The 27,757-nt window shown below is 42.0% G+C and overlaps 1 protein-coding gene across 3 annotated transcripts; it reads left to right on the plus strand.

The window, feature by feature from the left end:
- The first annotated feature begins 1,242 nt into the window (after positions 1-1,242).
- On the plus strand, positions 1,243-23,363 carry Top1 (DNA topoisomerase 1). 3 transcript variants are annotated; one of them, XM_080286733.1, is made up of 12 exons: positions 1,263-1,319; positions 1,586-1,613; positions 3,972-4,060; positions 5,467-6,062; positions 7,708-7,935; positions 13,233-13,394; positions 14,721-14,848; positions 17,573-17,810; positions 18,446-18,802; positions 20,158-20,400; positions 21,090-21,341; positions 22,517-23,363. In XM_080286733.1, exons 3-12 carry the CDS (start codon positions 4,030-4,032, stop codon positions 23,171-23,173), a joined length of 2,892 nt encoding a protein of 963 aa, XP_080142859.1. In that variant the 5' UTR covers positions 1,263-1,319; positions 1,586-1,613; positions 3,972-4,029; the 3' UTR covers positions 23,174-23,363. The 3 variants fall into 3 exon arrangements, with proteins under 3 accessions (XP_080142858.1, XP_080142860.1, XP_080142859.1); XM_080286732.1 differs by lacking the exon at positions 3,972-4,060 and having other exon boundaries at positions 1,243-1,319; XM_080286734.1 differs by lacking the exon at positions 3,972-4,060 and having other exon boundaries at positions 1,243-1,319; positions 7,708-7,878.
- Positions 23,364-27,757: the final 4,394 nt, after the last annotated feature.

Below are 27,757 nucleotides of genomic sequence, written 5' to 3' on the forward strand. Positions count from 1 at the left end.
TCCTTCATCCATGCATAAAGAACTTAGCAGCCTAGCGTGGGGCCCCCACACTTTTGACGAGACAATAAAGGATGATAGAATTTGATCGTATGTGCTTGGGCCAAAGGTGTCTTTCTTTTGCAGTCTGCCATCCTCCTTTTTGGGAACAGGGAGAGAAATGATACGGATGTTTGCATAATCGGGCAACTCCAGGCCCCATTCACATCAGTGCCAACACATGAAGGCGTCCCTCTGCAGCATTTTAACGTGTTGGATCGGTTTCGTAGTGTGTGTGTGTGTGTGTGTGTGTGTGTGTGTGTGTGTGTGAGGTAATGCATTTCTCAGGGCGTTATCTTATCTGAGTTGCATACTTTTTTCATTTAAGTTGCATTCAAAAATGGCGGTCTGATAGGTTATATAACGCATGGTAGCTGTACGATAATCAGTCTGCTGTCAATGAGTGGGTTTTAACTTCCGGATTTCCTTCAGAGTTTTAGGCTTTCGCAAGGGTATGGGTAAAGCTAACTTATGTGCAGTTAATAATGCGATTAAATTAAATAAAAATAGTGGCTGGCTGGTGGAACGGGTGGTATGGTGTACTAGATCATGTCAGTACATTAAGATTGCATACTTCCATCACATGCTATGCTATTATTTAGGTGATATTTAAACTAAGTGATGAGACCGGTTAAATAACTTTTGCCAGCAGTAGGATAGCTGAACACTACCGTCAACCATAAATTAATGAAATATGAACGAATCCAGTACATTCAAAATTCTAGACGATAAAAAATATCCAGGCAGATCAAGAATATTTGCTTATGATAATGAGATTATTTCAAGACAAAGGTAAATTGTAGCTGGGGTAATAGAGTTGGCATATTTACTTAAAGGTGCATATGCGCATAAAAGTCTTTAGGAATGTATACTTTCATCATATGCAGTGTTTTAAATTTTGTTTTGATTGTGGGTGCCATTTAAACTTGGCGGTCAGACAGGTTGAGTAACTTGCCAGCTGTAGGATAACCAAACCACTTGATCAGTCATAATAATTTGGTAAAAACTTGTTGAATACATTTATGAATTAGAGGATTTTTCGAGAGTGGTTGCATGGCTAGTATATGTGAAGGTAGTAAAGTGATATGGTGAGATAAATATAAATTGTGTGTTCCGGTGTTGCATTGGGTGGGATGGCAACAGTGGCGCATGCGCAGACGGCCGCCTTCTGTACTCTGTCTCTCGCCGCTTTGCTGGACTCTGTCGCAGATTGCTGTCTGGGGACTTTGTCAAATTTCCGTGTAGTGTGTGCAATGTCGGAACTGGAGGACTTCAATATGACCGTGAGTACGCCATTTGATCCGTTGTTGTACCGAGTTTCAATAGAGTGAGTCAGGGAATTGAAAACACGTAGATATTGTGGTATATAGTGTGTGAAATTAGTGGTGGGGCTATAGAGGTAGTGGAAGATGGCTGCCGAGACTATGTCCGTACGTTGAACCCATTTCCTCTAGAAGTAGAGCACCTAGATTTCCATAAAATGAAAGCATTTTGAGATATATTATCAGTCTTAGTGTACTTTATTAAGACGGGGCTTTATTTGTTCCAGGGAGGAGAGACAGAGGCAATATCCAACGGTAAGTACAAGTGGCAAGGCTTGTGGAGACAAAGTCCCAAGCTGGTGTGGGACTTTGTCTATGGCAGCCTCGGCTGTCCCACATTGCAGTATCAGTAACGTGACCCCATATGGCCTCGTGCACCGCTAGTTTACGTTGGGAAATGTGGATTGCGTGGGGAGAAGAGCAGGTGGGGTGTATTTGTGCTTAATGGAGGCGGGTGAAGCGAGAATTTAATGATTTTATGGTGGTGGGTGAGGCGTCAGCGGCTAAGTCCTTTCTGGCGTGGGGACATAGTCTGCGGACGCCTCGTAGCTACGCCGACATTTACACCCCAACTTACGACCGTTTTTCACCCATAACTACGAAATATTTTTTGTTGTAAGGACGTGTATGGATGGAGTCTTCATTAAACTCTCCTTTCCGGTTAAAATAAAGCGATATAAACGAAAATGACACCGGAAATAGCCGTCAACATAGTGTGAATTTTCAATAAACGGACCATATTTTCTTAATTCTGAGCTTTCTTCCGATCATTCCTCGTCCCTTAACTGCAATTTAAAGGTAGAACTTGCCTTACCGGTTAAAATACAGCATTCAGTGCCCAAGTAACAGAGGAAATTGATCTCTTAGTGAATCTCTTAAAAATGGTCCATATTTTCCTATTTCCTAGCAGTCTTAAGATAATTCTTTGCCCCTAACTACGAATTATTTATAGATAAAGCAGTCCTTATCCTTCTTACGAAAGTTACGAGGGCAATTTACCGTTATTTTGTGAATCGACCATATTTTCGTATTTACTAACTTGCGAACATTTTCACTCGTAACTACGAATGATTTTTACTGAAACGAGTGTGGAAAGTTATCATCCTTAGCCCTTACTGCGATAATAAGTCGCTAATTGAGTTCAGTGCGAAAGGAAATTGATCTTGTTAGTAAGATCAGCAAAATCTTGATGCACTTTTTTTTTTTTTGAACACCTAGACCCATAGGTACTTAACTTTCCCTTCATTATCCACCACCACAATAATAATAATAATGCGTCTTCATTCTGTGGTGAATGTAAGAGAAAAACAGATAATAATATCTTGTCGCCCTCTTGTATTTCGTCAATAATTCAAATATCGCCATACTCTGCATAAATAACGTACAAAAGGATATTACCCAGACATATCCAAAAAATCAATCGCTAAGGAAGAGGTGTTAGAGAGCGAGCGGAAATATGAGCTCATGAGTCATAAGGCTCTCCCGGTTCTATTTGGTGATTTCGCAACACGTGTCCCTAAGTGGTGTATTCTGTACATAGTACTTAGCATTGTCGTGTTAGTTATAGAAATACATAGTTATGGAGATCGTCACACCGCTTCCTTAGCGGTTTATTTTGAACATCCCTGTATCCTGTTTGTCGGTGTTAATATGACCAAACATCGTAATGGAGCTTCCGTAACACCCCTTCCATGGCGATTTATTTTGTACATAGTTCTTCAATATCTCGTATGTCTAATTTAACGATATAACAAACAATATATGGAGATTTCTGCACCACTTCCTTAGCGATAGCACGTAGCATCTCAGCACAATCCTGTATCGATATTAGAGCAATATAAATGTCAGATAACTAGGTACAAGTTTTATGCGATCTCTCTCTCTCTCTGGGATCTAAGTTTCTCCATAATTGAATTAAATCTTCCTCTGTGTGTGTGTGTGTGTGTGTGTGTGTGTGTGTGTGTGTAAGAGAGAGAGAGAGTTCAAGGCGAGATGAGAATTACAAGTATTACGGTAGATTGTGTGTGTGTGTGAGAGAGAGAGAGAGAGAGAGTGATGAACGACTTATTTAATAGTATATCAATAAAAGCAGACCATTTGGTAGGGTCTAAGTTGGACTTTGGCTGCCAGCCCGGGTCTCTGCTTGTCACGTGTCTCTTACGTATGGGGGACTCTCTCTCTCTCTCTCTCTCTCTCTCTCTCTCTCTCTCTCTCTCTCTCTGTCCCTCCCTCCTGAGGTGAGGTGAAGGAAGTCGTGTAAAGGTAGAGAATAAAATAAATCGCGGGATTGAAGAGGTTAAGGCAAAAAAGTTCGATTTAAATTCTCTACCCGGCCATTTAAATAAGAGGCGGCGTCCCTCCCCCCTCCTGCTTCTCACCTCCCGTCCCCTCGTCATTCCCCCCCCCCCACTCTCTCTCTCTCTCTCTCTCTCGTATTGTTCACCCCCATTCCCGCCTCCTGTTATCTCCCATCTCTTCCCTCTCTTTCTCCATTGTGTGTATTCATCGCCTGTCACAATATCGCTGTCTACCTCGCTTCGACTGTTGCAATCTCGCTCTTTCTCTCGCTCCATGCTGCTTGACTCAGTGTGGTTCTTCCCTGGTATTCTGAAGTTCGTGGAATGGCGTGGCGAGGCGTTGGGGAAGGGGTGAAGAGGGAAAGTTGGTGGCGATGTCAGTAGAGGCGAAAGTCGACAGTAAGGGTAAGTGTCAGACGCCCAAATTTGTTTTCACCCAGTTTCCACCGGACTTGACTTTCCAACCTCCCCCCCAAACCCTGGCTGTGGACCTAAAACACACGAGTATATTTTTAAGGTTATAAAATTCATGGTGACATTTTTGAGGAATTGGAGTTATATTAATATTGTGGTTACGTTTGCTTTCCAAAAATATATCCGACTGAAGAACCCCCATGTGCAAATACGACTTCCTCGACGCCTATAGTCACGAAAATTACTGATAATATTTATGGAGATTTACCGTATTATGTTGGTGTCAGAAATGCCAGTGTTAGCCATGAAATTTCGTTTTCTTTGGAGCCAAGTTCAACGAAGAAAACTATCGTAATCGAAGGGAAACTCGTCTAGATTTTGGACACCCCGATCAACCCTGAGCACTTGTAAAGCATGCCAGATGGTAATTTAATATTTCAATAGGTATCCTCGAAAATCCGAAAAAGCAATACACACCTAAGCAACTTATCTTAAAGACTGGGTTCAGTCGGGTTTTGACTTACGATAGGTATGTTACGCAATATGTCATTCGTATAATTTATAAAGGCTCCAACACGCAGTTAAAATACCAAAAATACTTCAGTACATCAGCGAATTTGTTTTTGTCCTTCATTAACGTCTTCAGTAAACCACAAAATGTATATTTAAAAAAAAATATGGAACTAGCTGGAAATGGCCAACGTGAGCTTACGGTATGGGGCTGCTTTGTTTTTGCGACATTAGCCTACACATTTATTGCACCATCATGATTGTAGGGTTCCAGGGCTAGGCTGATTATTCCAGATATTTAAGCAGTTACCAGTTACTATTCCCTGAGTGGCATTGTAATCAGTAAGCCCTCAAGAGGATGTTGTAGAGTTACGTGGAGAGAGAGACTGACAATTGAGGAAGTGAAGGAGCATTGTGGTGTGCATGTGGATGTGTTAGAAAGCATTAGGAGAAATAGATTGAGGTGATTTGGCCACGTAGAGAGGATGGAGAGTGAGAGACTGATGAGGAGAGTGTATGTGAGTGAGGTGGAAGGGGGAGAGGGAGGGGGAGGCCAAGGATGAGATGGAGGGATGGAAATGAGAGATGGATGAGAGAGGGGGGTGTGAGCTGGGGGGATGGCAATGAAATGGCAGGGGACAGGGTGACATGGAGGTGATTTGCTTGTGGCCACTTCTTATGAGGGAAGGGGAGGCCAAGGATGAGATGGAGGGATGGAATGGAGAGATGTATGAGAGAAGGGGGTGTGAGCTGGGGGAGGGCAGTGAAACGGCATGGGACAGGGTGACATGGAGGTGATTTGTTTGTGGCCACCCCTTATGGGATTAAGGCATCTGGCAATAGATAGGTAGATAGATAGATCATTTTACATTTGTTTTTATTTGCAGGAATGACAAACGGTATTTCTAACGGGACGTCGGAGCATCGGGAGCACAAGGAACACAAACACAAGCACAAAGACAAGGACCGGGAGAAGGACCGCCACCGAGACAAGGACAAGGACCGGCACAAATCCTCCCACAAGGACAAGGACCGAGACAAGGATAGGCACTCATCTAGTCACAAAAGTTCCCACAAGGACAAGGACAGGGATAAGGAACGCAGCAAGGACAGGGAGAGGAGTGACAAGGACAAGGAAAGGAGCGATAAGGATAAAGACAGACACAGAGACAAGGAACGTAGCGACAAGGACAAACACAGGGACAAGGACAAGGAAAGGAGCGACAAGGACAGGCACCGGGACAAGGACAAGGAGAGACATAAGGACAAAGACAAGGAGCGTAGCGATAAGGACAAATCCCGGGACAAGGAGAAGGACCGCCACCGTGATGAGAAGCGACACAGCAGCAGCAGCGGCAGTGAAAAGAAGGACCGCGACAAGGATAGGCACTCCTCCAGTCACAAGAGCTCGCACAAGGACAGGGACAGAGACAAGCACAGGGAGAAGGAAAAGAATCGGGAGAAGGAGCGCGACAAGGAGAAGGTAAGAGTTGGTAGAGAGAGCAGGGATGTCCATTGTAATTGGCTATTCCTTCCACTTCCAGATTACTTTATTCAATTCAAAGAAGGTACATCAGAGGAAAGGGGAACAGAGACATATCGGATTATTCTGGCTACTTCCAAATTATCCTAGTGTTCGAACTACCCCTTGTATTATTGCAGTTAATGAAGGCTGCGTTTAACCCATCCATTTTAGGTGTCTCCTCAGCTGGATAAAAGTATGGCGGCGGCAAAAAATACACAAAAGATTCGAGATAAAACGCCAGAAAAGGATTTGTTTTTCAGTAGTTTTCTGGAAAAATAAAAGCCAGTTCCAGCTGTCGTTGTGGCCCAGGGCTCGTGTGGATATTAACTTTGTGAAATGCAGGATATTAGCCACTTCAGCCAGTGAATCCAGAGGTCTTTTGTTGAGGTTATGTTAAAATATTCTTGTGAGATTGAGATTATGAGATTTTTTGTTGAGGTTGTTAAAAAATTGTCTTGTGAGAGAGATTATGGGAAACTTTGTCGAGGTTATGTTAAAAAATTCTTGTGAGAGTGAAATTATGAGATTTTTTGTTGAGGTTAGGTTAAAAAAGTGTCTTGTGAGAGTAGGATTATGTGATTAAGCTTTCTTTATATACAGTTAGCCCTTTTTTGGTCTCTTTATTGATTTCCTTTTTTCTAGCAAGTCCACAGCAAATGCCAGAAAAGTTGTTATGTTGCTCCCTTTAAGCAGATTTGTTTGTCTTTCATCAGACGGTGAAAGACAAACTGTATATGGGAAAAGCTGTGATATTTTTGAACATATACATCGCTTATGATGATGACTTCACTGTGTAATGGAAATGTGTGGTGTTGCATCAGTGGGGTGGTAGTACTAAGAAATATATACTGTACCGGTAGTTAATAAATGGTAAAATGGTACTGATGCAAAGTATGATGAAGGGGAATTGACAAGAAATGGTAGTCCTGAAATGTACACACAAAATTTAAGTGCTAGGAGAATACTGTTGCTAGTTTTGATGAAGCTTTGGACCCTACAGTACATCACTCCATCATTAGGTGAGATCATGGATTCAGAGGAGCTGTGCAGACTTCATAATGCCTCCTCTTAGTGGTGCAGTCATCTCACTCAACCTCAGTGTAAAATTGAAGTCAGTGAGGCTAGAGTACTAACAAGAGGTTGAGCTGGCTGGATGAATGTTGTGAGGAGAAGTGCATGATCAGACATTTGGCACCCGTTTTTAATGTCACAGTGTCTGGATTGACTCAGTCAGATACGTTTATGTGAAGCTACAGAACGTAGTGAAAGTTTTTAGCGTATCAGATAGAGCCAGGATTCCAGGGGGTTGAATGGTGAGTGAATGGAAGCGTGGCCCATTGTAGTGGGCAAACTTGAGCTGTCTGGACATAGCCACTCCTCACCCTGCCTTAGGGCGGGAAAGGAGGTCCGGATGATGGTAAAATTGCGTTTTATTGATGCAAAGTATGTTGATATTAACGCAGCATATTCAGCATACAAAAGAGTGTTGTTAGTTTAAATGCAAAATAAATCACTAAGGAAGAGGCGTTGTGAAGTCTGTGCCACTTAAAATAATCCAGTGAGTCAAGATGATGAACTAACAATCTTTTTCTTGGTGGTTCAGGTCAAGATGGAGATGAGGGAAGAACCCGAACTCATGATGGATGAACCCATGCTTGAACCTGATGGCTTAGTTAAGGATGAGCCCGTTGAGTCGGAGGAAGAGGACAAATTGGTGATCAGTGAACCGGTAAAAGACGAACCGATGGAGGAAGACGATGAAGAAGCCCCCCTGGTGAGTAAGGAAGAGCCACAGGAAGAGATGGATGAGGATGAGGATGATATTCCCTTGGTGAGTCGTCTGTGCTTACGTTGTCGCTCCTCCGTGCATCTTGGAAATCTTCATCTTCTTGCTTCAATTCCTATTTTATTTCTCCGTATAATTAGATTCTTGTCTTTTAGTATAGTGGGTACGCTGCGTATACTTTGGGTTTTCATTTACATTGTCACTCCTCCATGCATCTTGGAAACTCCCATCTTCATTTTCATGCCTAGATTCATATTTTATTTCTCTGTACATTTAGATTCTTGTCTTTTGGTATACTGCGTACGCTGGGTATACTTTGGGTTTTCATTTACGTTGTCACTCCTCCATGCATCTTGGAAATCTTCATCTTCTTACTTTGATTCCTATTTTATTTCTCCGTATAATTAGATTCTTGTCTTTTAGTATACTGGGTACTTTGTGTATACTTTTGGTTTTCATTTAAGTCGGTACTTGTGTATTTAGGGCTGGATTCTTGTGTGGGTAAGAAGCTTACTAACACCTCTTTCTTACTGGTTTATTTCTGTGTCTGCTCCTTTAACATATTCTTGTGTGTTATTTGTGCAGTATATGTCATCATTAAAAAGATACAAGAAGCCAAAAATAAAAAAGAAAGAAAAAGGAAAGGAAAGGAAGAAAGAAAGAAAAAGAAAATACTGGGTTGTCTGGAAAATAAATAAATGAGGAAGAGGTGCTAGGGAGCCTCCTTACCCAATACAATGTGTGCCGTAGCCTGGTATTCTCATCAGTTGAGGAAGCTCCCTAACACGTTTTCCTAAGTGACTTATTTTGTTTATTACACCTTAGTATCCTTTTCTGTGTTATATGAAGTCTTCCAATATCACCAAACCCTTAATTAATAATATTCAAAAGGATATTAGCCATACATATACAAAAATAAATCCCAAAGGAAGAGGTGTTCGGGAGCCTCTTTACTCTGTGAGAATACGAGCCGTAGGTCTGTAGACTCGTCAGGTAAGGACACTCCCTAATGCCTCTTCCTTACCAATTTAATTTTGGGTATGGCTAGTTAATAAAGTTTTGTACATCATTTATGCAGAGTATGGCCATATTTCAAGGATTTATATAGCATAGAACAGGCCAGTGAGGTGTAACAAGCAGAATAAATCACTTTGGGGAAGGTGTTAGGGAGCTTCTTCAACTGACAAGACTGCAGGCCTTAGTCTTACTTCTTGATGTGTACCATATTTAAATTCTTAAATATTAGGGATGTCAATTGCAGTCTCTCTCTGGCTGGGATCGCCTTTTATTGCACTTGTTATTCCTGTATTTTGAATCTGTTGTGGCTTTATAGTGTGGGATTCTTTTTAGTGTTTGCTGGGTGTATATTGGCTTCTCTGTGTCTATCTGTCTTTCTGTCACCAAAAGCCTTAATGTCTATATCGCTTCATTTAAATTATCCTTGTGTATCCCTGTTGATGTATTTCTCTTGGTGCGTGATGTATATTTATATTTTCTTTCTCTTGGTGCTTGATATATATTTAAATTTTCTTCCAATTGGTGCTTGATATATATTTAAATTTTCTTTCCATTGGTGTATGATGTATATTTTAAATTTTCTTTCCATTGGTACTTGTTTTTATAATTGGATTCTCATTCCATTGCTGTTAAATTTATTGTGCATATTTAAATTCATTTTCTGTTGCTCTGTGACATGGTTAGATTCTCTCTATTGCTCTTTGACATGGTTAGATTCTCTCTATTGCTCTTTGACATGGTTAGATTCACTCTCTATTGCTCTTTGACATGGTTAGATTCTCTCTATTGCTCTTTGACATGGTTAGATTCTCTCTCTATTGCTCTTTGACATGGTTAGACTCTCAATTGCTTTTTGACATGGTTAGATTCTCTCTCTCTTGCTCTTCAGTATATATTGTGATTTTCTTTTGCTCTAAAACAAATATATATACAGTATCATCCTCTATCTTGTCCTGTGTCTTGCTGTTTGATATATTACTTCTTCCTGTTACTCACTGATATATATTTAGAGTCTTGTAGCTTCTTAGTATTTATTTTTATTTTATATTTCTATTTTTATTACTGGATGCATCTCGTCTACTCCAGTCTCTGTTTATTGTAGATTCTCGTGTTCCTCTTCAGTGTATATGCAGATTCTCTCTTATTCTTGGATTTTTATATATATTATTTTTCAGTCTGTCTTCACTAGGTTATATACATTCTCTTTCAGTTTCTCCAGGATGTATGTGCAGTATATTTAAATTGTCTTTATTGGTACTCATTCTAGGATGTATATTTTGTCTGTCTATTTTTGTATATACATTCTTTCAGTCAGTCTTCACTTGTGTATATACATTCTTTCTCTCAGTCTGTCTTCATTTGTGTTTATACATTCTCTCAGTCTGTCTTCATTTGTGTATATACATTCTTTCTCTCAGTCTGTCTTCATTTGTGTATATACATTCTCTCAGTCTGTCTTCATTTGTGTATATACATTCTTTCTCTCAGTCTGTCTTCATTTGTGTATATACATTCTTTCTCTCAGTCTGTCTTCATTTGTGTATATACATTCTTTCAGTCTGTCTTCATTTGTGTATATTCATTCTTTCTTTCAGTCTGTCTTCATTTGTGTATATACATTCTTTCTTTCAGTGTCTTCATTTGTGTATATACAGTAATCCCGCATATATAGCGGTAGTTACGTTCTTGTAACCCCCGCGAAAAGTCAATTCCGCGAATACTCTATTAACAATTGAAAACTTGCACTTGTGTCCACCATGCTGCCCATCACACAGTCCATGTCCATACCGATTGCGAGACAATTCGCCGTCAGACAATTCCCCGTCAAAACATGGACGATTCCCCTTCAGAACAATTCACACCCTGGACGATTCCCCGCCATTCTATAAATATACTAATCAATACTTTTATCAATATACTTATTATTAATTAATCAATACTTTAATAACTATATTTCAGGGGGATCCAGCAAAGTCTATGTTCAGTAGCGTAGGTTCTGGATATTATTTATTAGTTGCTCCTTTAGTCAATAATTAACTTGTTTCTTCCTCGCTGTAGTTTCCTTTGAATTATATTCTAGCGTCACCCATAGCTATCTTCATTAATGAAGGCGAATTGTTTTGTGTTTGTTGTGACTGCGAATTGTCCCGAAACCTCCATACTCATCCCGAAATACCTTCTTACAAGATTGAAAGCACATACTCCATTATGAAGGAAAAACGTAAACACCGTACTGTAATACACAATTATCTACACATTTATTCACAAAACAGTACAAAATAAAAAGATGCATCAACTGGTGATAGCAAACACTCCCACGGTCGTTTCTTAGCTTGTCCAGTAACACAATTTTCTCTGCTAAGGTCATAACTTTTCTTGATCGTTTTGTCACTTTGGAGTTCTTACTAATTGTATTATTAGCCTTTGGTGTGGCTGGCTTACGTCCTGGGGCCATGTGGAAAGCAAGTGGGAGGCAAGAGGCTCGTATCATACTGCGGTTACAAGTACAACAGACACGTGAGGCAGTCAGGCTTTGACTGAGGAAAGCGGGGCAGAGAGCAGTGTTGCCATATCCAAACAACGAAATTATGCTAGGGCAATGAAAAAATTATGCTAGATTGAGCAAATTTGTTCCAAGTAAAAAATGAATTATGCTAACTTCAAAGCTCAATGATAAAATTCTATACATATTCGTGCAACATATCAATTATGTATTGTTTACTATGAAAATATTAAAATGAACCTACATACAGTAAGAGGATAAATATCGGTTTTCTGCCCATACTGCTTTTCCCACGAAACTTACGTTTTTCTGATGGATTTTGATGTGATTCATTCGATTTTGAGCATCATTTCCGTCAGAAATAACCAGATTTTGAGATATGACCCCCCTCCCATCCCCCTGCAATAATGGGGGATCTCTGGGGAATCGGAGGTTATAGGGAGGGGGGAAACACAGAAAATGGTCATTTCCGACTGAAATGAAGCTGAAAATCGAATGAATCATACCAAAATCCATCGGAAAAACCTAGGTTTCTTGGATAAAGTACAAAGCTCAAACTTATCCTAACCTAACCTAACCGAACCAAACCGAACCTAACCTAAAACCTAACCTAACCTAATCCAACCTAACCTAACCTAATTCAACCCAACCAAGCCCAAACTGAAAGTAACCAACTATTCAAATATCTTCTTACCTTATTCGTCTCTCCCTCTCTCTCTCTCTCTCTCTCTGATTTGTTGCTTTTATAAAATTATTCCAAAAATATTCCATTCCATTCTATATTATGCTAGAATGATTCTAAAACTTCTAATATGCTAAAAAATATTCCAGACTCGAAAATTTGATCAAAATTATGCTAAAAGAATAAAATTATGCTAGATATGGTAACACTGGCAGAGGGGCCGCGGGAAAGGGACAGACTACAGAGGGTGGCGTGAGTTTTCAGCGCTACAATTGGAAGCTGCGGGAATTTCAAATTTTTTGTTGTCTGTATATTCAAGGATATTTTAGTTGAACTTATTAATGCTAAGAAAATCCGCGAGAGGGCAAAACCGTAGATAAAAAATCCGCAAAAAATGCGGGAGTACTGTACATTCTTTCTCTCAGTCTGTCTTCATTTGTGTATATACATTCTTTCTCTCAGTCTGTCTTCATTTGTGTATATACATTCTTTCTCTCAGTCTGTCTTCATTTGTGTATATACATTCTTTCTCTCAGTCTGTCTTCATTTGTGTATATACATTCTTTCTCTCTTCTGGATGGATGTGTATTGTAATTTTCTTCAGTGGTAATTATTGTAAACTATCATTGTCTTTATTCCTCTTGGGTGCTTTATACTCTGTCTTGTTCACTTGATACTTTCTTCTTTTTACATTTATTTTATACTAAGTCATGTTCAGTGTATTTTTTTATTTGTATTTTTTTTTTTAATGAAAGGAAGAAGGAACCAAAGGCCATTAGCCATTTTTACACATAATAACATCTCATTTCAATTTCGTGTGCGTTTACAGTGTGTGGCTTGATGCTTCATAAATTAATGTTAAAATAATTTCACATAATCAAAAAATGGGAGCAGAAATACCACAAAAATTACTACCTGTGACTTGCCTTTTGTTTGACATAGATAAGTAGGTAAGTAGATAGATAGGTGGATAGATAGATAGGTAGATAGATAGATAGTAGTGTGTTTGTCACATTGCCTGCTTCCACCAAAATACAGAGAAGAGCCTGATGACTGATAGATAAATAGATAGAAGGTAGATGCATAGATAGATAAATAGGTAGATAGTGTGTACAGCAGCTAATAGTCTTTGTTCAACAGTCCCATCGCCTGCCGCCGCTAAAATATAAAGAGGAACCGGACGACGACGAGGAAGATGATGATGATGATAAACCTTTGGCTGTGAGACGGAAAGTGAAAGAACCGAAAGTGAAGAAGCGGAAGAAGAAGATGGATGACGATGACGATGATGACTTCAAGCCGGTGAGATATATGGGTGGTCTCTCTCTCTCTCTCTCTCACACACACACAATGACGATGATGATTTTAAGCCGGTGAGATATATGGGTGGACTCTCTCTCTCTCTCTCTCTCTCTCTCTTTACGATGACGATTTTAAGCTGATGGGGATGGAACTTTGGGGGATGAAGTGCGTGAAAGGGTACAGCAGGGAAGGAAGGTTGTTGGTTCACTGAAAGCAATGATGAGAAATAGGGAGGTGAGTATGGAAGTTAAGAAGTCACTGCATGATAGTATTGTGATCCCTACCCTGACGTATGGAAGCGAGGCGTGGACCTTGCAAGAGGGGAACAAGTCAAGAGTGAGAGCAGTGGAAATGAGTTACTTGAGAGGAGCATATGGAGTGACATGGAGGGACAGGTTGACAAATGAAGAAGTGAAGGAATGTTGTGGGGTGGATGTGGATGTGGTTGAGAAGATTAGGAGAAATACACTGAGGTGGTTTGGGCATGTGGAGAGAATGGAGAATGAACGACTGACTAAGAGGAGCCTGTGTGGAAATGGTGGGTAGATAGATAGATAGGTAGGTAGGTAGAGAGAGAGATGCAAAAAAAAAAAAAAAAAAAAAAAAGTGTGGAAATGGTAGGTAGGTAGATAGATAGATAGATAGATACAGAGAGAGAGGAGGGTGTACCTAGGTGAGGTGGAGGGAGGGGTAGACCGAGGATGAGGTGGAGGGATGGAGTTGAGAGGTATATGAGGGAGGGAGGGGTGAGTTGGGGGGAGGGTAGTCAAATGGTGGGTGACAGAGCGACTTGGAGACGTTTTGTCTGCGGCCACCTTTTGCGGGATTAGGGCGTCGGGAGGCGGTGGCTCAATCGGTAGAGAGGTGGCTTGCGGTCCTACCGGACCCAGGTTCAAATCCCCGCTGGTGCAGGGAACAGTTTAAGGATTTGAATTTCATTACGGCAGAGTTTACCGATCTACCAGAAGACCCGCCGACATGTCGTAAAAATACCCCCGCTAATACCAATACACCAGTCCTGTATGAGACAGCCCTAGCATGTATTCAATATGGACGGTGGGTGTTAGCGCCGAAGTGGTGACATGTAGAGGTGTACGATATGTAGGAGGACTACTGGGCCTTGGGAGCAGGCTGAGAAGCCTATGCCCAGAGTCGAGCACATTAAAAAAAAAAAAAAAAAACAAACAGATAGAGATATATGGGTGGACTCTCTCTCTCTCTCTCTCTCTCTCTCTCTCTTCCCCTTACATTTTTCTGTCTCTTCTCTTCTCTCTCTTATCTCCCATAACTCCACTGCCTTCCTAAACCTGACCAATTTTATTCCAGGAGAAGAAGAAGATCAAGAAGGAGAAAAAGGAAAAGAAACCCAAGGCCGCCAAGGCAGCAGCTGGTGGGGGTCACCCCGAGTCACCCAGCAAGAAGCCCAAGAAGGAAGAGGAGCCTGTGTGGAAATGGTGGGTAGATAGATAGATAGGTAGGTAGGTAGAGAGAGAGATGCAAAAAAAAATAAATAAATAAATAAATAAGAGGAGCCTGTGTGGAAATGGTAGGTAGATAGATAGATACAGAGAGAGAGGAGGGCACCCATTAAAAAAAGAAAACAAGGATGAGGAGCCTGTGTGGAAATGTTTGGTAGATAGATAGGTAGGTAGGTAGAGAGAGAGAGGCTGTGTGGAATTGGTAGGTAGGTAGATATACATAGGTACCTACACCCACCAAAAAACTTAAGAAGGAAGAGGAGCCTGTGTGAAAATGGTAAGCTCAGATAAATACGTAGATAAACAGAAAGATAGATAGATATTATATTGCTGAGATATTAAGTTCCTTGTCCCTGAGGTCACACACTATGATAAAAAAAAGAAAAAAAATGGTGACAGAAGTATTGATAATTGGCAGAGTTTGGAGGGGAAGCTGGTGGAAGTAAGGAGTAATTGGGTCTCAAATAGATCGGAAAAAAGTACTATATATATAGACAGGACAACACGGAGTGAGAGACTGATCCAGTGTGGTAAGAGGATAAAGTGGCTGGAAGGGGGACACAGGACAAAGCTTCATTTGAGGGGGACATGGTGGCTCAGTGGTAGAGCACTTGAGACCCAAGAGTCGTGAGTTTGCACCGTGCCTGGGTAAGCTGTCTTGCCGAGAGAGGCAGCGCAGTCCTGTCACCTAGCTGGTTGTAGCAGCCGTTGCTCAGTGGGCTAGAGCGCTCTGAATGATGAGTGGGAAGTTCGAGTCCACCCAAGGGTCACTGATAGACATCAGGAAGGGCATCTGGTCATGTAGTGCTACACGCTTCAAAACCAATGTCCTCTGCCCAGGGGCAACACCGTAGCCCTTATAGAAAATGGGCACACAGTGATTAATAAAATAAATAAATAAAATAAAAAATCCTGAAAGAGATGGCCACAAACAAATCACCTCCATGTTCCCCTGTTCCCTGCCAAGTTAGTCTCTCCCTCCATCCTCTTCTCATGGCCAAACCTCCCAGTTGTATGTCTCCTACTACTTTCTGTCACATACACTTCCACACCACAAAACTCCCCCACTTCCATATTTGTCAGTCTGTCTCATGTAACCACATGCACATCAATACCACAACACTCCATTTCCTCATTTGTCTGTCTGTATCTCCATATAACTCCACATCCACATCAGCACCACAACACTCCTTCACTTCCTCATTTGTCAGTCTTTCCTTGTAACTCCATATCCACACCACAACACTCCTTCACTTCTCATTCGTCAGTCTGTCTCCATGTAACTCCACATCCACATCAACACCACAACACTCCTTCACTTCCATATTTGTCAGTCTGTCTCTCTCTGTTTAACTCCACATCCACACAATGCTCCTTCATATCCTCATTTGTCAGTCTGTCTCACGATGTAACTCCACATTCACAAACACCACAACACTCCTTCACTTCCATATTTGTCAGTCTGTCTCTCTCTGTTTAACTCCACATCCACACAATGCTCCTTCATATCCTCATTTGTCAGTCTGTCTTACCATGTAACTCCACATTCACATCAACACCACACTGCTCCTTCACTTCCTTGTTTGCCAGTCTGTCTCTCCATGCAACTTCACATCCACACTACAACACTCCTTCACTTCTTATTCATCAGTCTCCACATCCACATCAACACCAGAATGCTCCTTCACTTCCTTGTTTGCCAGTCTCTCTCTCCATGCAACTCCACATCCACACCACAATACTCCTTCACTTCTCTTTCATCAGTCTCCACATTCACATCAGCACCACAACTCTCCTTGACTTCCTTGTTTGTCAGTCTATCTCTCCTTGCAACTCCACATCCACACCACAATACTCCTTCACTTCTCATTCGTCAGTCTCCACATCCACATCAACGCCACAATGCTCCTTGACTTCCTTGTTTGTCAGTCTGTCTGTCCTTGTAACTCCACATCCACATCAGCACCACAACACTTCTTGACTTCCTTGTTTGTCAGTCTCTCTCTCCCTGCAACTCTACACCACAACACTCCTTCACTTCCAGTTCATCAGTCTGCCTCATGATGTCACTCCACATTCACATCAACACCACAATGCTCCTTCACTTTCTTGTTTGCCAGTCTCTCTCCATGTAACTCCACATCCACATCAACACCACAATGCTCCTTGACTTCTTTATTTTTCAGTCTCTCTCTCCTTGCAACTCCACATCCACACCACAACACTCCTTCACTTCTCTTTCATCAGTCTCCACATTCACATCAACACCAGAATGCTCCTTCACTTCCTTGTTTGTCAGCCTGTCTCCATGCAACTCCACATCCACACCACAACACTCCTTCACTTCTCATTCGTCAGTCTCCACATCCACATCAGCACCACAACGCTCCTTCACTTCCTTGTTCATCAGTCTCTCTCTCTCTCTCCATGTAACTCCACATCCACACCACAGTGCTTCTTCGCTTCTCAATCATCAGGCTCTCTCTCCATGTAACTCCACATCCACACCACAACACTCCTTCACTTCCCCATTTGTCTGTCTGTCTCTCCGTACAACTCTGCACCACAATGCTCATTCACTTCCTTGTTTGTCAGTGTGTCTCCCCTTATAGCTGTATATTCCCTTCTCAAAATTCATACCACTGATTTTTTATAACCCCACATGCTTCTCTCAGCTTTAATGCCACTGCCTTGGTACAGGTGGGAGGAGCAGAAGAGGGACGATGGGTTGAAGTGGCACTTTTTGGAGCACAAGGGACCTCTGATGGCTGAAGCGTACAAGAGACTCCCAAGCAACATTAAATTCTACTACGACGGACAAGCTATGGAGCTATCGGGAGAGACGGAAGAAGTGTGCGGCTTTTATGCTCGTATGATTGAGCACGACTACACCACCAAGGCAGTGTTTAATAATAACTTCATGAAGGATTGGAGAAAGGTAGGGTTGGTTACTGACACTCTCTCTCTCTCTCTCTCTCTCTCTCTCTCTCTCTCTCTCTCACACACACACACACACACACACACACACACACACATTTCTCTCTTTCTCTCTCTCTCCATAAATTCTTCAGCAAATTACAAACACTTGCCAATTTATTTTATTTTATTTTATTTATTTATTTATTTATTTTTTTAAGAGAAATAGTACCACTTAAACCATCTATCTATCTATCTATATCTATTGCCAGACTCTTAATCCTGTAAGATGTGGATGTGAGGGAGTGTTGTGGTGTGGACGTGAATGTGAAAGAAAGCGTTAGGAGAAATACACAGGTGGTATGGTCATGTGGAGAGGATGGAGAGTGAGTGACTAACATGGAGAATGTATGTGAATGAGGTGGAGGGAGGGAGAGACTGAGAATGAGGTGGAGGGTTGGAGTAGAGAAGTATATGAGAGAGTGGGATGTAAGTTGGAGGGAGGGCAGTGAAATGGCAGGGGACAAGGCAACAAGGGGGTGATTTGTTTGTGGCCTCCCCAGATGGGCTTAAGGCATCAGGCTATAAATAGATAGAGAGATGGACTATTTTTCTCAGCGATAAAAAATGGTGTCAAGCTTATGATGAACTTTACAGGTAATGACGCCGGAAGAGAGAGAAAAAATAACCGATTTAAAGAAATGCGACTTCCGGAGAATCCACGCCTACTACGTGCAGCAGAACGAAGAACGGAAAAACCGGTCCAAGGAGGAGAAGAAGGCCCTGAAGGAGAAGAACGAGGCGCTGATTGCCGAGTACGGGTGGTGTAACATCGACGGCCACAGGCAGCGGATAGGCAACTTCAAGATAGAACCGCCGGGACTGTTTCGAGGGCGGGGGGAGCATCCCAAACAGGGCATGCTGAAGAAACGCATCATGCCAGAGGACGTCATCATCAACTGCTCTAAGGACTCGGCAATACCCAAGCCACCAGAGGGACATAAATGGAAAGAGGTAACACAAAACATTAATTACTTCTGTAATTTTGAATATATGCTTGATGATTCTGGTAGATGGTGGCAGCCACCATCCACTCACTTGTTGTAGTGCTGCCACTTCCTTAGGTAACTGCGCTGACTGACAGGCCTAATGGTTTCCTGTAATCCAGGAAACCATTAACAGTGCTGGGTGGTATCTAGATAATGGGGTGATGTGGAGCCTACTATGGTGCCCCTGTTAACTGGGTGGAGAAACAAATGTGGCATCCATCCAGGAACCAACCTTCATACACTTCCTGGGCCTCACCACAGTGAAGTGCTGTCCACCACAAGGATACATCAGTTCACTGAAGGGGACAGTTGCTTGCCTGTGGTTGATGGGTCTGGTCAGCCAGACTAGGGTTGACATACTACTGCTTACTTGGTTCAGCATCTGCTCACGCAATGTGATGCCACGTCTGGGTGAGTGTACACTGAGGCACAAGGTAATGGCACAGGAAACTGTTATGTTGGGTGGTAACCATATTACCAACAATCAGGTTGTGGTATCTGTTCCCATAATAGCGGGCTCATGGCCATTGCTTCCTTCTTCCTCGCATTTAAAAAAAAGGGGGGGGGGGTAAGTGACAGCCCACCCTATTTAAAAGTTGATCCATTAATAGCCCTAGCCCAGGGCCCCTATGCCCCTGATGGGTGGATAAAACTGCATATTTATTAATGGGAAGGAAGGTTACTCTTGGTACTGATGATGACTGTGAGGATTGTTTCCGTTGCTGGTATTTGTTACAGTAACAACACCCACAGTTCACGCACTCAGTACCCACCATTGTACACTGAGCAACAAACCATTTAGTTTAATGTAGCCTGGGAATGCATGTACAGTACTGTGTCAAAAAGAAGTGTACAGGTGGTGGTGTACTGGGGTAAGGGTGTAACCATATTTAGCCCAATATGATTCATAGCCAAAAGTGGGGTTGAGGTTTTTGCTTACCTAATGCCACACAGGCTGACTCGCTTTAAAAAATTGTTAAATATCATGTATTGGTGTTGTGATGAAGAGGGGAAAATTGAGATGCTTTGAGCAGTGTGAAAGGATGGAAGATGACAATTGGGCGTGGAAAGTAGGAAGTGTGAACATTGGGGGGGGTAGGGTTGCGAGAGGCAGACTGTGACCTCAGGGATAAGGGAGTGAATAGGGAGGCTGCCAGAGATCAAGCAGCATGGAGAGCAGCAGAGAATTGGATAATACAGTAGGTAGTTGGATTAAATTAAGTGGTTATAATATTATTGACTATTGCATCTGTTAATTGGCAGTAGAGTTAGGTTGATGGTAAAGCAACAGTAATATAGGTAGTTTTTCTTCTTTGTTAGGTACGAGCCGACCCCACAGTCACCTGGCTTGCCTGTTGGGTGGAGAACGTGCAGAACCAGACCAAGTACGTCATGCTGAACGCCGCGTCAAAACTCAAGGGCGAGAAGGACTGGCAGAAGTATGAAACGGCGCGAAGGTTACACAAAGTTGTGGACAAAATACGAGAGCAGTATCGATTGGATTTCAAGAGTAAGGAGATGAGGATACGTCAGCGTGCAGTAGCTCTCTACTTCATAGATAAGGTAAACTACTATCTGTTCCTTATCATTCTATTATCTATCTATCTATCTGTCTGTCTAATTTGTATCCATTGCCAGACACCTTAATCTCGTAAGGGGTGGCCACAAAAATCACCTCCTTTTCATCCTTTACCCTGCCATTTCACTGACCTACTCCCAGCTACACCCCCCCTATCATATACCTCTCTACTCCATCCTTTTATCTCATCCTTGGTCTCCAGTTCCTTCTCTTCCCCTCTGCCTCACTCATGTACTCTCCTAGGTAGTCCTTCACTATCCATCCCTCCACTGGTCTCCACCTTGCTCTTGTACACTCCTAGTTAGGCTCTTGCTGTCCATCCCTCCATATCATCCTTGATCTCCACCTCACGCACATACACTCCTAGTTAATCTCACTCTCCACCCTGAATTTGTTTATTATTTTTATACAGTTGATGATGATGATATACAGGTGTTCAGGTGGATACAATACTTCTGTTGTAGTGGTGTCCTTAAGTTTGATCTGTATGCTACTTAGGTGGGGAAAAAGGGATGAGGAGGAGGAGGAAGGGAAGGACCAACAAAAGCCTATTAATTTCTCCATCATCCTTGCTGCTGGCTTTGAAAAATGATGATGATGATGAGGAGGAAAAGGAAGAGCAGGAGGAGGAGGACGAACATTGATGTAACATTTTTTTCCATCTTTCTCACAGTTGGCGTTGAGAGCAGGTAACGAGAAGGACGAGGATCAGGCTGACACGGTTGGTTGCTGTTCGTTGCGGGTGGAGCACTTACAGCTGTACGAGGAGAAGGACGGCAAGGAGTACGTGGTGGTGTTCGACTTCCTGGGTAAAGACTCCATCCGTTATTATAATGAAGTCAGCGTGGAGCGGAGAGTCTTCAAGAACCTGCAGCTCTTTAAGGAAAATAAGGAAGATGGCAATGACCTCTTTGACCGGCTTAATGTAAGTGCTTATCCCTCCCCCCCCCCTCTCTCTCTCTAAATCCAAACTTAAATTGGTATTAATGCAAAAAGTTCTTGTCAGAATTAACATATACCCTATCTATCTATCTGTTTGTTGCCAGATGCCTCAATCCCATAAGGGGTGGCCACAAACAAATCATCTTGTCACCCTGTCCCCCACTGTTCATTGCCCTGCTCCCAGCTCACCCCCCCCCCCCTCCTTTCATATACCTCTCCACTCAATCCCTTTCATCCTTGGTCTCCACCTCACTCTCATCACTCGCCTCATCAGTCTCTCGCTCTCCATCCTCTCCACATGGCCAAAGCACCTCATTGTGTTTCTCCTAACACTTCCTATCACATCCACACCACAACGATCCTTCACTTCCTCATTTGTCAGTCTGTCTCTCCGTGTAACTCTTCATCCTCCTCTCTAATATATAACTCATTTCCTCTGCCCTAACTCTTGACTTCTGTCCCTCCAACAACGTCCAAGCTTCACCTCCATACGATAGAGTTGGTATCACAATACTGTCATGTAGTAACTTTTTCACTTCCATACACACTTCCCTGTTTCTTATCACTGCTTTCAAGGAACCAGCAACCTTTCTTCCTTGTTGTACCCTTTCAAGCACTTCACCCTCCAAACCTCCATCCTTACTCATCTCACACTCCAAGTACAGTATTTACAAATTGTTAATGCCTTCTCACACTCACTTACAAGGGAGATGAGTGTGTGGTTATTATGTCAGTTGAATTTATCATGTAAAGGGTGATTTAAAAGGATGGTGTATGTATAGTATGAAACTTTCCTTGATTGTGTGTGTGTAATGGTTGGAATAAGTTATGAGGAAGGTGGTGGTGGTGATTATGATGGTGATGATGATGATGATGGTTGGAATAAGTGTCAGGAAATTGGTGGTGGTGGTAATGATGATGATGATGATGTTTGGAATAAGTGTTGGGAAGTTGGTGGTGGTGGTAATGATGATGATGATGATTGGAATAAGTGTCAGGAAGTTGGTGGTGGTGGTAATGATGATTGTGATAATAATGATGATCATGATGTTTGGAATAAGTGTTGGGAAGTTGGTGGTGGTGGTGGTGGAGGTGGTTGTTGTTGTTATCATTGTTGTTGTTGTTGTAAAGTAGACGTCAAATGATATTTCTTTTCAGACTCAAATCTTAAACAAGCACTTAAACGAGCTGATGGAGGGGCTAACGGCCAAGGTGTTCCGAACGTACAACGCTTCCCGCACCCTCCAGGAGCAGCTTGAACTCCTAACCAACCCTGACGACCCGGTACCGGCCAAGATCCTACAGTACAACAGGGCCAACAGAGCGGTGGCCGTGTTGTGTAACCATCAACGGGCCGCCCCCAAGACGTTTGACAAATCCATGGCCAACCTACAGCAGAAGATTAACGACAAGAGGGAGCTGGTGGAGGAGGCGGAGAGGGAGTGTAAGAAGCTGAAGAAGGAGGCGAAGTCCGGTGGCTCACAGAAGGAGAAGATCGCCTACGAGAAGAAGAAGAAGGCCTTGGAGCGCCTCAGGGAGCAGCTGGAGAAACTGGAACTCTCAGCCACAGACAAAGAGGAGAACAAGACCATTGCCCTGGGGACGTCCAAGCTGAATTACTTGGATCCACGTATCTCGGTGGCCTGGTGTAAGAAGTATAACATTCCCGTTGAGAAAGTCTACAACAAAACACAGAGATCCAAGTTCCAGTGGGCTATAGACATGGCCACAGCAGATTACAATTTCATGGGTGAGCCGATGAATGACACAAGAGGTAGTGATGATGGTGATGGTGAGGAGGAGGAGGACGAGTAGACTAATATTTCAGAACCAAAGAAGACAATATTTTGATATGCACAAGGGGACGTTCATTCTGTGTTGTCCGACGCTCATTCTTACGTTAATCCGTCTGGGAAGTGTCCTCCTCGGATTTTTTATAACCATGTGCTTAAAGCCGACGTCAGGAAGGGGAAAGCAAGGCACTGATTTTTGATGCACTGTTACACAAGGCCGAGAGGTTGGATTAGAGTCCCTCCCCTGTTATATTGACATCAACTTTATTATATCCATCAGTGCTGCGTCCTTTATTGAGTCCGACATTACATACAGACCAAACTTTATTTCTCTGATTATTGTCCTTATTTCATCCCAGACTTTATTCTCATAACTGCTTCCTTTGTTTCATCCCACAACAAAGAGACCAGACTTTATTTTCCATCACGACTTGTTCCTTTACTACTCCTGACACTACACAGAAACCAGTCTTTATTATCTCTTTAGCTGCGTCCTTGATTCCATCCCATATTGCAGAGAAACCACACCTTATCCTTTATAACTGCCTCCTTTATTTCATCTGACATTACATAGAAACCAGACCTTATTTTCTCTCTCCTGTGGACCTTATTTCATCCCACACAGCACAGCAACCTTACTTTATTTTCTCATAATCTGCCTCCTTTATTACAGAGAAGCCAGACCATGTTATACCTTTATTACTGTTATAGCTCTTACTAGCCTGCATAGTAAAGCAGTCACAGAGGGTAGAGAAAGACCAGACGTTTTTATTTCAGTTTTGTTGCTGGGTTTCGTTAGTCCGCATCCCATTCTTCAGAGTGCAATCGGAGAGGCTAAAGACGGGGCCGATGCGTTTTTATCTCGTTGTTGTTATTGTTGTTGTTAATTTTGTCCTGCATTCCATTTTAGACGTTGCCCTCAGAAAGAACCCCAAAGGATGGACCTGTTGCGTCTTCACCGTGTTTTTAAAAATTTGGAAAAATTGGTTAAAGTCAGAAAAAAATGGAAAAGGATTGGTAGAAATTGGTGAATATTGGGAAAAGATTGGTATGGATTGGTGACAATTGACAAAAATTGGGGAAGTCAACCAAAATTGGTAAAAATTGCAAAAAATTGTTTAAATTCAAAAACATAAAAATCAACAAAAACTGCTAATGAAAATAAAAAATGTCAAAATTGATAAAAATCAGCAAAAATTGGTGGGAATCAACAAAAACTGGTACGAATCAGAAAAAGGGAAAAAAATTGGCCATGACTGGTAAAAGGCAGCAAAAATTGGTACCTACTTCTCCTTCCTAATTTAAATGTGATGGTTTATTTTGTTCTTGCTATTTTCTGCCTTTTTTTTTTTTTTTTTTTTTTTTTTTTTTTTTTTTAGTGGAAATTTTTTGAAATGTTCGGGTTACTTAAAACCTTCCATTACCCCTTCATTGTAAATCCCCCGAATTATAGAAACTTTTTTGGAGGTAGCAAGAATAGAAGGGAGGATAAGTTGCCGGTTGGAAAGGGTTAAGGTTTAAGCGTACGTTAGTGTCGTAACTGTGAAGGGATTTGTGCAAGACTAGTAAATGACAAGGAGATTTGAGATTGATATTTTATTTAATTTAGGCCCATAGTTTTGTCAGTTGGAGCCTCCCTAACACATTCTCCATAGCAACTTATTCTGTTTTATTGTTTTGTATATTCTTAGTTACATTATACCAGATGAGGGACAGGGTAGGAGGGTGTGGGGGAAGGGCAGCTTGATGGTTGTGGACAGACTGACATGATTTATTTGTAGCCTCCATGTCAGGGGTTAAGGGGGGGACAGAGAGAGGGATCCTGAGAATGAGATGTAGGGATGAAATAGAGGGGTATGTGAGAGGGGGGGGTGTATGTTGGGGGGTTGGTGAGTGAGAGACTAACTAGGAGAGTGAGTGAAGTGGAAGGGGGAGACTGAAGATATGCAGTAGAGAGATATGTGAGAGAGGGGGTGTAAGTTGGGGGGAGGGCAGTGAAATGGCACAGGGTGACATGGAGGCGATTACTTTGTGGCCACCCCTGACGGGATTAAGGCGTCTGGCTATAGATAGATAGATAGTGATAGATACGTGATTAGATAAAGAGCTAAGATAATTAACAAGGAGGGTGTGTTGGAGTGCCTGGTTAACTGACAAACTAGGGGGCGGTTGGTGTGTGTATTGTAAGTATTTATTACACAACAATTTTTAAGGGTTCTTAGTTTTTTCCAATTGCCACCATTTTGTGTGCAACACCTCTATTTACTGTAATATAAATTGTAAGGTATTTAAAAACAGCTGGGTAGTGTGCACTCAGTACCCGGTGGGGCTGCAACAAGTTTTTCATTAACCTCTCCACTTCCAGCAGCCATGGGTTTACTCCGGCATTTGGTTTACATATCCTTTGGTTACTCTGCTAACAACGGGCCTCGTGTTGGTTATGGAGGCTCCCCAACACCTCTTCCTGTGCTATTTATTTTTGAATATGGCTGTTTAATATCCTTGTGTAGGTATGGTGATGTCGGAAGGATTTACATAACATGGAAGAGGACAGTAAGGTGTACGCAAATAAATCACTTGGAAAAAGGTGTTTGGGCTGGTATTCTTGTCTTTAAAGGAAGCTCCCTAACACCTCTTCCTTTGCTATTTATTTTTCAATATGTCTGTTTAATATCCTTGTATAGGTATGATGATATCGGAAGGATTTATGTAACATGGAAGAGGACAGTACAGTAATATGTAAGCAGATAAATCACTTGGAAAAAGGTGTTTGGGCTGGTATTCTTGTCTTTAAAGGAAACTCCCTAACACCTCTTCCCAAGCTATTTATTTTTGAATATGACTGGTTAATATCCTTGTGTGGGTATGGTGATATTTGAAGCAGTGATATAGCACCAAAGAAGACAGTAAGATGTAAACAAATAAGTCACATGGGAAAAGGTGTTAAGGAGCTTCCTTGGGCTTGTATTCTGGTCGGTTAAGGAAGCTCCCTAACACATCCTCCTTAGCAATTTATTTTTTGAATATGGCTAGTTAGCATCCATTTGTATGTTGTTTATGCAGTGTGGTGATATTGGAAGGATTATGCAATACAGAAGAGGACAGTAAGGTGTAGTAAGCCAAATAAATCACTTAGGGAAAGGTGTTAGGGAGCTTCTTTAAGTGTTGAGAATACAGAACGGGGTGACGAATGCCAGCTTGTGAAAGATATCTTATTGAAGGGGTTAATGAAAGCAACAAAGCCTTCCAAGCCCCCCCACCCCACCCCACCCCCCAAAAAAAAAACAATACAAGGGATTCATATAATTTTTAAAACTGAATTATATATATATATATATATATATAAACTGAATAAAACTATAGAGCAAAAGTAACAGTGATTAAATACAATTTTGAAAACTGAAAAAAATATATAAATTGAATAAAACTGTAGAGCAAAATAAGCAATTCAATACGATTTTTAAAACGTTAGAAAGCAAGAATAACAGTGATTCCCTACAATTTATTGTGGTTATTTAACTGAAAAAAGTTTAGGCTGAGTAAAGCAAGAAAACAAAAATAAAAGTGATTCAGTATGATTTTTAAAACTACAGAAAGAATAACAGTGATTCCATACGATTTATTTGAGTCTGCTTAAAAGAGACACCAGTAAATAGTTAGCAGAAGCCACAACTGGAATTTGAGTAGTTTTGAAGTGTTTTCTGTTTTTATTTTTTAATGCAAGGAACAAGGAACCAAAGGCCAGAAGCCTGCAAGATTGTTCCCTCCAAGAAAAAACAAAAACGAGGGAGTGTGTCCATGTGCAGTTTGTCACAAGGGCGTGGGAAGTAATTCCATTTTGTGTAGTGTTTGTGGTAAATGGGTGCATAAGGGATGTAGTGGTATTAGAGGTAGACTGTGAGATAATACTGATTATATGTGTGCGGCGTGTTGGAGAGAGCAGGTGGAGGTTATCAGGCATTAAAGGATTGAACTTGCTGGTGAGTCTGTTGAATGTGTGGAAGAGTTTTGTTATCTGGGAGATGTTGTGTGCTGGAGGTGGGGCTGGAGCAGCTCTGTGGCTAGGGTGAGAAGTGGTTGGAAGAAGTTCAGGGAGCTCTTGTCTCTCCTGACGTTGAGAGGACTCTCCCTACGTGCTAAGGGGTCTTTGTATGACGCTTGTGTTAGGAGTGTAATGCTATATAGTAGTGAGACCTGGGCAGTGAAGGAGGAAGACATTCGCCGGCTCAGACGTACAGAAATGACAATGATTAGGTGGATGTGCAGTGCGTCCCTGCGTCCAAGACCTGGGGGGGCTGGGTTTACAATGGAAGAGTTGAGAGGTAGGATGGGACTGGAGTGTATTGGTGTTGTGATGAGGAGAGGTAGATTGAGATGGTTTGGGCATGTGGAGAGGATGGGTGATGATAATTGGGTGAGGAAGGTGAGAAGTGTTGATATTGGGGGTGGGGTTATGAGGGGTAGACCGAGAATGATGTGGGATGAGGTAATTAAGTGTGACTTCAGGGTTAAAAGGACTGAACAGGGAGGCTGCCATAGATTGAGCAGCATGGAGAGCCGCCATTAGGTGACCAAGGCCGACACATGCAAGCATGTTGGAGCCTTT

The sequence above is a fragment of the Coenobita brevimanus genome, chromosome 113, assembly GCF_032717465.1.
Source record: "Coenobita brevimanus isolate Jiangsu-jjx chromosome 113, ASM3271746v2, whole genome shotgun sequence".
In the NCBI taxonomy this organism is placed as follows: domain Eukaryota; kingdom Metazoa; phylum Arthropoda; class Malacostraca; order Decapoda; family Coenobitidae; genus Coenobita; species Coenobita brevimanus.